The 12,398-nt window shown below is 41.7% G+C and overlaps 1 protein-coding gene across 1 annotated transcript in view; it reads left to right on the forward strand.

The window, feature by feature from the left end:
• Positions 1 to 11,469, forward strand: part of LEO1 (LEO1 homolog, Paf1/RNA polymerase II complex component) — a 32,977-nt gene extending 21,508 nt beyond the window's left edge. The window contains exons 9-12 of the mRNA XM_006208335.3: positions 678 to 813; positions 2,715 to 2,901; positions 5,368 to 5,465; positions 11,227 to 11,469. Coding sequence (XP_006208397.2) covers positions 678 to 813; positions 2,715 to 2,901; positions 5,368 to 5,465; positions 11,227 to 11,331 — 526 coding nt within the window. The 3' untranslated portion in view covers positions 11,332 to 11,469. The remainder of the gene's footprint in view (positions 1 to 677; positions 814 to 2,714; positions 2,902 to 5,367; positions 5,466 to 11,226) is intronic.
• Positions 11,470 to 12,398: the final 929 nt, after the last annotated feature.

Consider the following 12,398-nt stretch of genomic DNA (forward strand, 5'->3'; position numbering starts at 1 on the left):
CCTCAGGTCAGCCGGTGAGAGCATTCCCCTTCTCTAGACAGCGTAGGCACTATAGTGAAATGCTCATGTTTTTCTTTTCTTGATTCTAAGCAGACCATCCTCCTTGCGTAATGCTTACCTTTAGGGAGGGCACGGTATTCTCAATGATGACTTCGATTTTTGAGAATTGTAGTAGTCAAAATTAAAGGCTTTGGAATCAGATGTGTATCTGAGTCCCATTTCCACTTGCATGACTTTGTGCAACTTTATCAACTTTTCTTTGCCTCAGTTTCTTGAAAAATAAAATGTAAAAATTACCTCATAGAGGAGCTATGACAGTGAAGTCATACAACATGTAAAATACAAAAACACAGTGCTTAGCTGTATTCAGTAAACTCAATATGCAATGAATAAATGCTGCTTGAACCCATCCATTTACTGCTTCTAGAGGATGACTGTGCTGTGCAAGACTTTTTCACTGCAGCTTTCCGTATTTCACTTTACTTATGAGATAAGAATATTTTAGTGAGCTACAGAATGAAGAAAGTTCAGAGTCCCCACCTAGTATATTGTTTTGTGTCCCTGCCTGTTTTTTCTAGAGAATAGGAAATGGTCACTGGCCCCCTGTTTTGGTGGTGTTGATATGACTGGCTCACAAATGTATTTGGTAAACAGGTGTTTTTGTTCATTTCCTGCAGACCTCACTCTACAGACAGTGCCACACATAGAAAGATGACCCTGTCACTTGCAGATAGATGTTCAAAGACGCAGAAGATTAGAATCTTACCAATGGCTGGTCGTGATCCTGAATGTCAGCGCACAGAGATGATTAAGGTATGTTGCCTGAGCTTTCTCCTGAAATTTTGGTATGTTAAGAATAACATTTCCCAAGTCATGCTCTCTCTCTCTTGCCTTCCAAAATAGCCTGTACTCTGTCTGTGGAGTGTGTATCTACTTGTACTTTAAACCCCCCGCCGCCACCTTCCCTGTGAACATCTCTCTAATAAATTTACTTTTACTCAAAAAAAAAAAATGACATTTCCCAAAGTGTTGCTCATCATCTCTTATTGGCTGACCCTTTCTCCTTGCAGCTGGCATGAACAGGGAGCTGGAATCACTTCCTAAGCATTTGGCAAGCGGATGATACGGTGATGGTCCTAAAACAGACCCTGGCTTTGGTTCTCTCCCACCAGGTCCTGAGTTTGGCTAACTAGTGACTGAACTTTCACAGATAATTTCAAGGATAATTAAATCATCCACGTCTGGTTTAGAGTGCATGTCAAAAACCAGCATAAATGCTAGTGATTTAGTCTAAATAAAACATAAATAGACCAGAAGTTTGAATGGGGGAATGCCTAAAGGAAAATCAGACAAAGAATAGCTTGTGGTTTTTAAGGTCAGTTTATAACATCCCACCTGGTAGATTTTCAAATTTGACTTAACTGTCAATTAGGTACAAACTCAATTCTGGGGCATTGCCACTAAGCAATGGAGCATGTGCTTGTATCGACACCGTTGGCCTTCCCTGCAGCACTTGGTCTGGGAAGCTGGGCAGTGCGGCAGTCTCATTCTTCTCTGCCTTCTCTGATCCCTGCTAGATCTTGGCCACTGCCCTGCGTGCTTCGTGCAATGTAATTCCTTAGTGCAACAGGGCATAGTGAGGCTAAAACACTCTAGTTGCCTCAAGACTTTTTTTTTTTTTTTAACTAATCTTGCTATCAGCTGAAGGTTTGCCCCTGGGTCCCTGCCTATATATTTTGTTCACAAGGCAGGTTAACTCCGTCATATTCTGTAGCAGTGCCTAACCCACTGGTGTATGGGGCATTGACTTTGGAGTCTCACTTCTTGCTCCATTTCCCTCCCTTTTCTTCTGAAGGTAGGGGAGCTGGAGGGACCTGCATACTCCAGGATCACCTTGGGAGATCCCTCAGGCCCTCCTTCACTTCCCCCAGCTTCCATGGAAATGCAAAAGGAGTCAGCTAGTTGGTTCTTAATCCCTGACTGCTGACACTGGTTTTTTACACTGTACTCCATACAGCCACATACTACTTACTGGAACCATGTCTAGCAACAGAATTAGAGTTGTATGCAGTAATACAGAGCAATTAAATGAGGAATCAAAGAAATGCCAGAATATCCCTGACCTCTCCTGGGCCCTGCCTTGTGTGAACCCCATCGTGTGGACCGCCTGGCTGATGGACAGGAACAAAAGTTCTACTTTGGGGCTCAGGGACCACCCCCCCAGCACCTCCCCATCCTGCATCCTGCCGTCAGGAGCTGTGGGGAGCTCTCTGGGTTGAGGGGCCCAGACAGGAATATCTGGGCACCATGGTAGTTTGGTGGAGCCTGGGCAAGTCAGGTGTCCGTCTCAGGGGCGAAGAGAAACCGCCTGCCTCAGGCACCTGCTGGGTGGCGGCTGCCTGGGCTCTGACGGGCAGCACAGGGGACACGGCTGAGCCCACGGCTGAGCCTGTGCCTGTTCCGATGGGGCGGTTGGTGTGAGGGAGCCTCTGTCCTTCACCCTTGTGTTGTCTTCACGCCTTAGAACCAAACAAGACGATGCCCGTGTCTGGTTAACAGAGGTGTCGGATGGAGAGAACTGTACTCAGGACAGGGAATGTGTGTTATCCTGGGCTAGGCATTTATGTGTCCTTTATAGTGAAATAGTTTCAAGTGGGCACTAAGCCAGTTCATTTTTTTTTTTCAAGTTCAGTAGTTTATTTGCTTCTTTACAGAAAGAAGAAGAACGTTTGAGGGCTTCTATTCGTAGGGAATCTCAGCAGCGCCGAATGAGAGAGAAACAGCACCAGCGGGGTCTGAGTGCTAGTTACCTGGAACCTGACCGATACGACGAGGAGGAGGAAGGCGAGGAGTCCATCAGCTTAGCCGCCATTAAAAACCGATACAAAGGGGGCATTCGAGGTGAGTTTGTGCAGAAATTAAATTTCATCATTTTGGGTCCGGGAACTATCTTTGCATTCAGCATACTCTGAATGCCGAGTCACTGGATATTTTATGTTTAAGGAACCAGTGTTAATGAGCGAGACATTTCAGAGTCTAAAGGGCTAGTCGTTGTGGAGCTCTTCCTGGTGAGCCTGAAAGGGTGGAAGCTGCTTGTGCTTTGACTTTCAGACTTGTCCCTCGAGCTTCTGCTTTCTGGTTTGAAAGTCTGCCAATTACATTTGGAACTTTGCTCAACTTTTCTTTTATTACCCTCTAGGAATCAAGAAGTTCAGAAAATACATGTGTTTTCTTTAAGTACTCCATCGCACATTCCCTTCTTTCACAAACACAAGTAATTTATACTGGTTAACATTTATTCAGCACATGCTAAATCCCAGGCAAACACTCAAACGTGTCCCATTTGACCCTCATAACAGTGTTGTGACCCAGTTACTACTATTGTCTTGTTCTTAAATTGAGTACTAAACTAATAACATTATATTAAAGTTTCAGGTGTACAACCTAATAATTGGATATTTGTATATGTTGTGAAATGATCACCATAATAAGTCTAGTTAACTTCTGCCACCAAAGGTAGTTGCAGGATTTTTTTTCTTATGATAGGAACTTTTAAGATCTGCTCTCTTAGCAACTTTGAAATATGCAGTACAATATCATCAACTTTAGTCATCACACTGTACATTACATCCCCAGGACTTGTAACTGGAATTTGTGCCTTTTGACTCCCTTCATCCTTTTCCCCCACCCTGAGTACCACACCTCTGGCAGCCACTAATCTCTTCTCTGTATCTATGAGCTTGTTTTTTTGTTTTTGTTTTTTTTAATCTCACATGTAAGTGAGATCATACAGCGTTTGTCTTTCTCTGTGCTGCTTATTTCACTTAGCAAAATACCCTCAAGGTTCATTTTTGTCTTGTTCTTATTGAGGAAACGGAATCTTTGAGAGGTTGATTGGCTTTCCCAAAGGCATTCAGTCAGTACATAGACAGTTCTGGAACCAAGGTGATCAGACTTCTGAGGCGTCTGTCTCAGCCACAAGATTGCCTCCAGAAGTTTCCCCATAGCCAGCAGCAAAATGTCATGCTGAAAAGCAGACTGAGCCTGAAGGTGGAAGACTTGGGTTGGACTCCTGAGTCTGCCTGCTCTGATCTCAGCTCTGCCACTTTTTAGTTGGATGACTTTTGGAAAGTTATAATACCTCCCTTCTGTTACCTTAGTAGGAAAAAAACAACCTATTGGCCATAGCATTTACACCATGATGTTATTTTGAGAATTAAGTGAAATAATACATATAAAGTAGTTCTTCTAATGCTTGGCATATAACAAGTACTAAATAAATGTTACCGAAAACTATTGTCAGTGTTCTTACCACTCATCAGCTCCGGGCAAGTGACTTCATATCTCTGAATACTGTGTTTCCCATCTGTGAAATGAGGATCTAATCCTCCCCAGATTAGCTCTGATAGAGCTTTGGGAATCTCTGTACAATGTAAGAGGTACCTTGGATGACTGTGTTCCTGGTTTTGCCCTGTTAGAATGATAAATTATAAGAACACCCAATTTCCCCCTTTTCTGACCTTCCTATGAAAGTCCTTTCTCTCTCTCTCTTTTTTTGTTTTTACAGTGACTTCATTTGTTCTAGTGAACTATTACACCCTTCCTACCTACTTATGATTTGTTTCAGGACTGTAGTACAGAGACTTTTTATTTTTTGTTAATGCCAGTTTCCCACAGAAAAGATTGTGGCAGTAAATAAACTAAATAAAAACAAAAACCATTGAGGATATTTTCAACAAGGGAGAGTTATTTAATATCAGTTCCCCAGAGATTAAAAAATCTAAGACAAGTTCATCAGTGTACAGTTCTGTCCAGTAGTCAGACAGGCAGGAAGTTGGGAGAAAGGGAGGGCTCTGGGTTCTGAGGTGAGGGGCTGCACTGACCTCAGCTGCTCTTATTCCACCTGCGGTTCACCTGGGCTTGGGCATCAGTGTAGACTGTTACTTATCAACACCTCCCTCTGAAATGTCCACCAGGCAACAAGTGCTCTTTGCAGGACCAGGAAACCACCTCTTGCTTTTATTTTCAAACCTTACTTTGGAATTAACTGTTACTCCAGTGAAAGACTGCCTTAGGCTTTAAAAACTTATTTTGGAAGAGTAGTGGTCTCTTTAATCATCTTGCACCCAAGCCTTTTTAATGTTTAAAAGTGATCAGATAAATCTGCTGCTTGTGTTTTGAGAGAATAAGTGCTTCATTTCAACATATTTAAACTTATATTTACCTTTAAATAAAAAAATTAATTATTTGTTTCCTCTGGAAAAAATGTACAGAAGGAACTAAAGGTATCCATCAGAAAAAAAATCCAAGAATAAATAGAAAACTTTCTTTGAAAGTCACTCACAAATCTTATTCCTTTGCTTTCAGAGGAACGAGCCAGAATCTATTCGTCAGACAGTGATGAGGGATCAGAAGAAGATAAGGCTCAGAGGTTACTCAAAGCAAAAAAACTCACCAGTGATGAGGTAAGACCAAATTTATTCAATTCTAGAGGTTTACCTTGTACCTGTAAGTCAAATCCTGGAATGAAGAGAAGCTCACAGCCCAAGAATACAGACTTAGGTCTACACACTTCATTGAAACTCAGTGAGATAAATGCAGTGACAGGACTGGGAGTGGCCCAGAGAAGGGTCTGACATCTGTGCCCAGGGAAGGTGCCCTCTTGCTGGGAGTTGAAGATTGTTAGGGTAGGCCTGCCCGGTAGATGCAAAGGCCTGTGGGAAAAGACACGTGGCTCGGAGATAGCAGGGCTCCGCTAGAGAATGAGAAATCATTACAGTGGGTAGATCAGACAGTGTATCTCTTCTTTTTCTCTTTTTGTTTATTTTCAGTGTATTTTTTAAATTAGAGACATAATTGCTATGGTAGAAAAACCTGTTTTCTTTTTAATTAGATGAACTGATATTTGAAATAGCACTGAGTGATTCAGTAAAATGCATTTCCATCTATTATTGAAATAAAAATTTCAGAGGAGTTTTAACTTGTATTTTTAACCATATCCTTTTTGAATTATAAGAGTACAGGTGCTGTGAAATTTTAAGTATTTTTTTGAGATATAATTGACATTGTATGTTAATTAGATAACATGTAAATTATATATAATATATATTTTATGTTGTATAAATTATAGAACATATAGATTACATAAATGTATAACATTGTATATGTTACTTATATAGCATTGTAGTAGTTCTGGTGTACAACGTAATGATTTGATCGGTATGTGTACATATTGCAAAATGATCAGCACAATGAGTCACAATAGTTACACATTTTTTTTTTTTTGTGATGAGAACTTGTAAGATCTATGCTCTTAGTGACTTTAAATTTACAGTACAGTGTTATAAACTGTAGTCTGTGTGCTGTACATTATGTCCCCAGGACTTACTTATTTAAGTCTTTTTAGATTGTTTTTATCTTTGGTGTTCTTGAATTTTACTGTGGTATCTATTTTGTATTTCTCTTTATTTTTCTATTTGGGATTCATTAGACTTCCTGAATCTGTAGATTGGTATCTTTCACTGGTTCTGAAAATTTCTCAGCCAACTATTCTTCAGATACTACTTCTGCACCATTCTGTCTCTCCTTTCTTTGCGAAACTCTGATTAGATGCATGTTATTCTTTTTCACTTTATCCTCCATGACTCTCAGTCTGTATTTCATATTTTTGTCTCTGTATTCTGGGTGTTCTAGCTCATTGCTTCTTTCTTCAGCTATGTCTAATATGTTGTTGATCTTTCTTTCATTACATTTTTAATTTAATTATTTTAATTTTTATCTCTAGAGGTTTAATTTCTTTTGTAAATTGGTCATTTTTAAAACTCCTCCTCGTAACTAATATTTTTCAGTTTCTGCTTTTTTATGCCTTTAAATATTTTAAGCCTACATGTATGGTCTTTTATATCTGATAATTCTAACGTCTGAAGTCTTTACATGTGTGATTTTACTGCCTGTTACTTCTGTTCACTCTATTTCGTGATGACCTATTTCTCTATGTGTTCTGTGATTAAACTATTGATTTGCTTAGCTCAGATCAGTGGGAATTTATGTAGCCTAGATTGATGGATTCCTCCAAAGATGACATGTATCTGCTTCTGCCAGGCACCTGCTGCCCGACCACTTTATAGTCTTAGAATAAAGTGTTTTTAGTTTTATTGGAAGTATGAGTTCTGACTTGTGGTTATGAATTCTCCTAGAATTTTAAATTTTAATTCCCTGTTAATTAGTTCTAATGTTTGAGATTAGAAATTAGCCTTGCAGTCATTTAGAACAGGGATTGGCAAATTACATTCCACTGACCTAATCTGGCCTGCCACCTGTTTTTTCAAATAAAGGTTTTTTGGAAACCACCCATGCTTATTCATTTATATATTGTCTGTGGATGTTTTTCTTCTACAGTGACAGAGTTGATTAGCTGCAACAGAAACCATCTGTCTTGTAAAGCCTAAGACATTTACTATCAGGCCCTTTATCAAAAAGGTGTGCTGACCCCTGCCTCAGAGAAATGGGCCTCGGCTTACTTCTAGGTCACCTTAACACTAAAGATACAGTCCTTTGGGGTCTGCTTTATCTGTTCCACTTGGCCTTTGTCTCCTGTCCTCAGCACTCTGCACGGCATAAAATCCAAAGCTCACGTTCGCACAGTTAGGGAAATGCCTTCAAGAGAAAGCCTGCTTCAGTGCTTTGCTTCTCTCTGTGGGTTCTTGCTTTCACTGAATTTTCTGCCTCTGATTATACCTTTTTTTCTTGTCATCACAGTGGTTTGTTTATATTTTTTCATTGTTATTTTCAGTGGGACGGTTAGTCAAAGGATTGTTCTGTTGTGTTGCAGGAACATTGTTGGGTTCCTTTTATTCATGATTTTAATGTGTTTTGATCATTTTGGCCTTCTGTGAACTGTGAGCTCCTTTGAGCTCTTTTCTCCTATGAAACAGAATTTTGTTCTTGCATTATTGTTTGTTAATCACAACATTTAATATTTTCCAGTCATTCTTGGAAGTGGCATGCTATGGAAGATAACTAGACAAAAATTGTTAAATTATTCTGCAACATATTTGTTTTAAATTAGGTAGAAAACATCTTAACGATGCATTTACAGTGTGTTGAACCGTTGGCAAACAGGAATCTTCATCTAAGCAGACGCTGTTTTATTTCTTGGCAAGCAGAAACTGAATGAAAATTGAAAAGTGCCAAGGGACTTCTGTTTATTCCTAGTATTCTGAGAGTTGATCTTTAAAATGTGATTCATCAAATAGCCTTCTTCTAGGCTGGGCAATTGCAGACTTGTAACTGCCTAACTTAAAAATGTCTCTTGCAAATGCCTCCTATCTGTCTGTTCCAGGAGCTCCCCTCTACCCTCCTCACTGAAGTACTCGCTATTATGTCTTCCTGTAACCACTTCCTTTCCTGACAATGAAGATTTTACTTCTGCCTACACCTCCCAACCTCTGCCTCTTTCTCCCCTTATCGCCCCAGTTCAAGTTACCCTGGCTTGGGTTACAAGGGGAGAGAAGAGAAATGGGGTCATAACCCGAGGTCCCTCTCCTTAATTGCACACTAAACCCCACCCACGCGCTGTGAGCCTAGGTATTCCTCTGAGGTACAGCGAGACCTCAGACCCCAAGCCGCCATGCCACTGGGACATTCCCTGACGTGGTGGAAAGGGCATGGGTTGGATTAGAATGAGCTGGATTCCCGAATCTTGGGGCTACCCTTTACAGCTTATATGGCCTTGAGCGAGTCATCTCACATGTCCACGTTTCTCACCTGTTCTGTAGGGTTTATGCTCGCTGCCCTGTAAGGTCGCTGTATGATAATGAATAACAGATATGAAAGTAGGTATCACGGTGCATGCTGTGAGTCAGGGTCTAAGTTACAAAGGAATAGACAAATAGAGCTTCTTATCTTCCCTTATTTTGGTAAGCAGTGAAAACTTTAGAAAACCTAAATAACGCCAAAAATAAAAGGATGGGTAGGAGGAGAAACACTGGAAGGGGGTAAGGAACGTGAAAAGGAACATGCAGACAGTGAGAAGGAAGGGCGTCACGCACAAGCTTTCTTGTGCGAAAGAGGCAACCTGCCGAGGACTGGCCAGGATGTGGTGTCGGTGGTCTGGTTTCTCTGCATCTCTCTTCCCTCCTCCTTCCCTCTGCCTCATGGAACCCCCACTCCCCCCTTGGCAGCGCTGCCTCGCCTGTTAGAACCCCCTCTGTTCATGGAGCCGTCAGTGACTTGGGACCAGGATGGTCCCAGCTGCCCCTCTGGTGTGGGGCTTTCCCGTGATCGGGATTCTGAATGTGTTTCCCTGGAAGCCTTGACACTCTTGGTGTTGGTCTCTGACGCTTTGACACCCTTCTTTATGTATATTCTTAGGTATATTTTGGTTTAAACTCTGGGAGCTGGTTTATAATGTGAGTTTACAGAAGATGGCTCCTTCATAACTGGGCTGCCTGTTCCTATGTCTATAGGGACCTGTATTCGTGGCTATATTAGCAAGCTTTATGTTCATCTGAGTGCTTTTGTCATTTGTTGCATTTACATGGCACGGGGACTTATTCCCACTAAGTTCAGGAAGGCAGAATCCCACATCCCTAATTTAACAAAATGAAGTCTCCTGAAGGTTGCCGCTCACTTTCGAAGTCCTGGGAGCGGCAGGCCTGCATGCTTACTGTTCCTGCCTGTAGCTGCTGGGGAACTCAGTCCTGGGAGGATTTTCAAAGCAGAATTCCGGGGTATCTTACCCCAGACAGTGGATTAGAACTGGTGCTGATTAGACTCTGGGAGAGGTTTGACCTTGCTCCTGACCTCCCAGCCGCTGGGCCCTGCCTGGGGTCCTTTAGGATGGGCTCGACCACCTTTAAGAAACACTATGCCGGTTATTCTGTTATTCACTCAATTTAAACTCATTAAAGAATGTTAGAGCTGAAGAGACCATACACACTGAAGTTTACCGGAGGTGGGGAAGGTTGCCACAAACAGGCTTGCATGTGAAGTGTGTAAGGTGAGATTCTTCAGCTGAAAATAAATGAAAAGACGAGTGGTGGGGGAGGGAGCGTGCTCTTTGCCTTTGCTGATGTGGGGCTGGGAGAGAAGCATCTGCGTATGCCACAGGCCAAGGAGTAGAAGGGAGGCTTGTCACGGCCTTGGGGCGGGAAGCATCCTCCAGTCCTGCTGTTGGGGTAACTTTACCGCTGCCAGCTGGGGAGCAAGTGCGGCTGTGGATTCGTACCTTTCCCCTTTGAATTCTCCTGTGGCTTCAGGTCTGTGGGGATACACTTGGGATAGTAAGGCAGGAAACAAGTGTGAGATGGTATCTCGCTCCTTGGGGGCCAGCCACAGGCACCACCGGGAAGTGGGCGTGCCGGCTCGTGTGCTGCGCCGGGAAGCCCTCTCTGCATAGGTAGTCAGAGGCCTGGCCTTGTCCGGCTTCAGCCTCCAAACTGTTTGTTTTGCCCTGTTTAATTTGTGGTGAGGAGTCTAAGGCAGTTCTAGAATGTCATATTCAGTATCATTTCATTTTAATTAATAGTTGATATTATTTAGATGTCAATATCTTTGAATCTGTAAAAATTGTTTTTAAATAACTTACTGAATTCTTTGTTTCTGTTAGAACACTGTACATGACTTTTTAAACAGTGAAAACTTGTATATGAAGGCCTTTAATTTTTTCAAGTTTTTTTTTTAAAATGTGAATTTTTAGTACCTCCAAAAGAAGACATTGTTATTTAAAAAAAAACGGACAGTCTTTAAAATACTGAATTTTAGATACTGAAAAGGTGAAATGCTTAAAACGTCTCAGTGATTGAGCATGCTAAAACTTCTCAGCAGGACACGGGGCTGTGTAGGCTGGCTTCGTGGGCAGAGCCTGGCCCCTGGCAGGGCAGAGCCTGTGCGCAGCTTCCCGTGTGCCTGCCGCCACGTACAGCGGCGTCCCTCTGCGGGACTGGGTCACAGCCGCTTCGTTCTCCCTCGTGGCCCTGAAGTCGGGTTTTAGAGTTAGTTTGTAATTACTCTGTGTAGTCATATTTGAACACCTCAGTACTTGCAGATGTGGAAACTGGCCATGTCCTTAACCACTGGTTTCATTCATCTGGTAAATGTTCTAGTTAAACCAGTTCTTTTATTTTGGGTTTTCAGAGGGTCATTCAGCTCAGAGCTACTTTTGATAAACCCTTCTAGAACTATTCTCTATGAACTTCTAGATCTTGAAAATTTTTATCTGTTTAGGAAGGTGAACCTTCTGGAAAGAGAAAAGCAGAAGATGATGATAAAGCAAATAAAAAGCATAAGAAGTATGTGATCAGTGATGAAGAGGAAGAAGATGATGACTGAAGTGCAAAATGTGAAAACTATATATTTTATTGTACAGTTTGTTTTATAAATATGATGTAAACATGAGTTATTTTGATTGAAATACATTGATTTGCTCTTGTGTAATTTTAATTGTAATAAAAAAAATTTAAAAAGCAAGTCTCTGTTTAAGAAATTGACTCCTCCCAAAGCAGGTTGACTTCGTTAATGCTTTACACTGAGTCGCAAGTTTCAGTGAATTCTTCCAGGCCCCACAAAGAAGCTTCCTGGCCAGGACAAGGTCAGGTGAGTGAGGCGTCCTTCTCAGGCACAGAGTTTTGAAAAAGGGCACAAAGAAAGCCTCCATAATTGTATTCGTTTGCAAGGGCTGCTGTAACAGTACCACAAACTGCGTGGCTTAAAACCATAGAAATGTACTCCATACAGTTTGGAGCCTGGATCAGGTGTCACCTTCTTTGCGTGTCTTAGCTTCTGTGGCTCCCAGTGATCCTTGGTTTATGGCAGCATAACTCTAATCTCTGCCTCTGTCTTAACGTGGATCGTTTCCCTGTGTGTCTGCTCTGTGCCTCAGTGTGTCTCCAGATCTCCCTCTTTTTATAAGGACACCAATCAATGGGTTTAGGGCCAGCCACAATCAGTGTGACCTCATCTTAACTAATTACATCTGCAAAGGCTGGGTTCCCAAGGTGAGCACCCCAAGAGAGCAGACCGAGTGAGAGCTGTACTGCCCATTTTTGGTATTACCTTTTATGACTAGTATTGGAAATCACATCAGAATCTAACACATTCTGTTCATTAGAAGTGAGTCACTAATGTGAGCCCATATTCAAAGGGAGGGAAATTCTGACTCCTTGATGGTAGCAATGGCAAAGAATCAGGTATGTTTTAAATCCATATTTAAGATAAATATTTTTCTTTTCTATGGTGGTGGTCTACACACACTAATTAATCTTTCCCTTATGAACGGACTCGATCTAGTGCTGTTAATACAATCTAGCAGTTGTGGCCGTGGGAGGCTTTCCCTGAAGCCTGGTTATAAAGAAAAGTGACATGGAAAGAGACGGTCCTAAGTCACCACTGTGTCACAT

Source organism: Vicugna pacos, chromosome 6, assembly GCF_048564905.1.
Source record: "Vicugna pacos chromosome 6, VicPac4, whole genome shotgun sequence".
NCBI classification, from domain to species: domain Eukaryota; kingdom Metazoa; phylum Chordata; class Mammalia; order Artiodactyla; family Camelidae; genus Vicugna; species Vicugna pacos.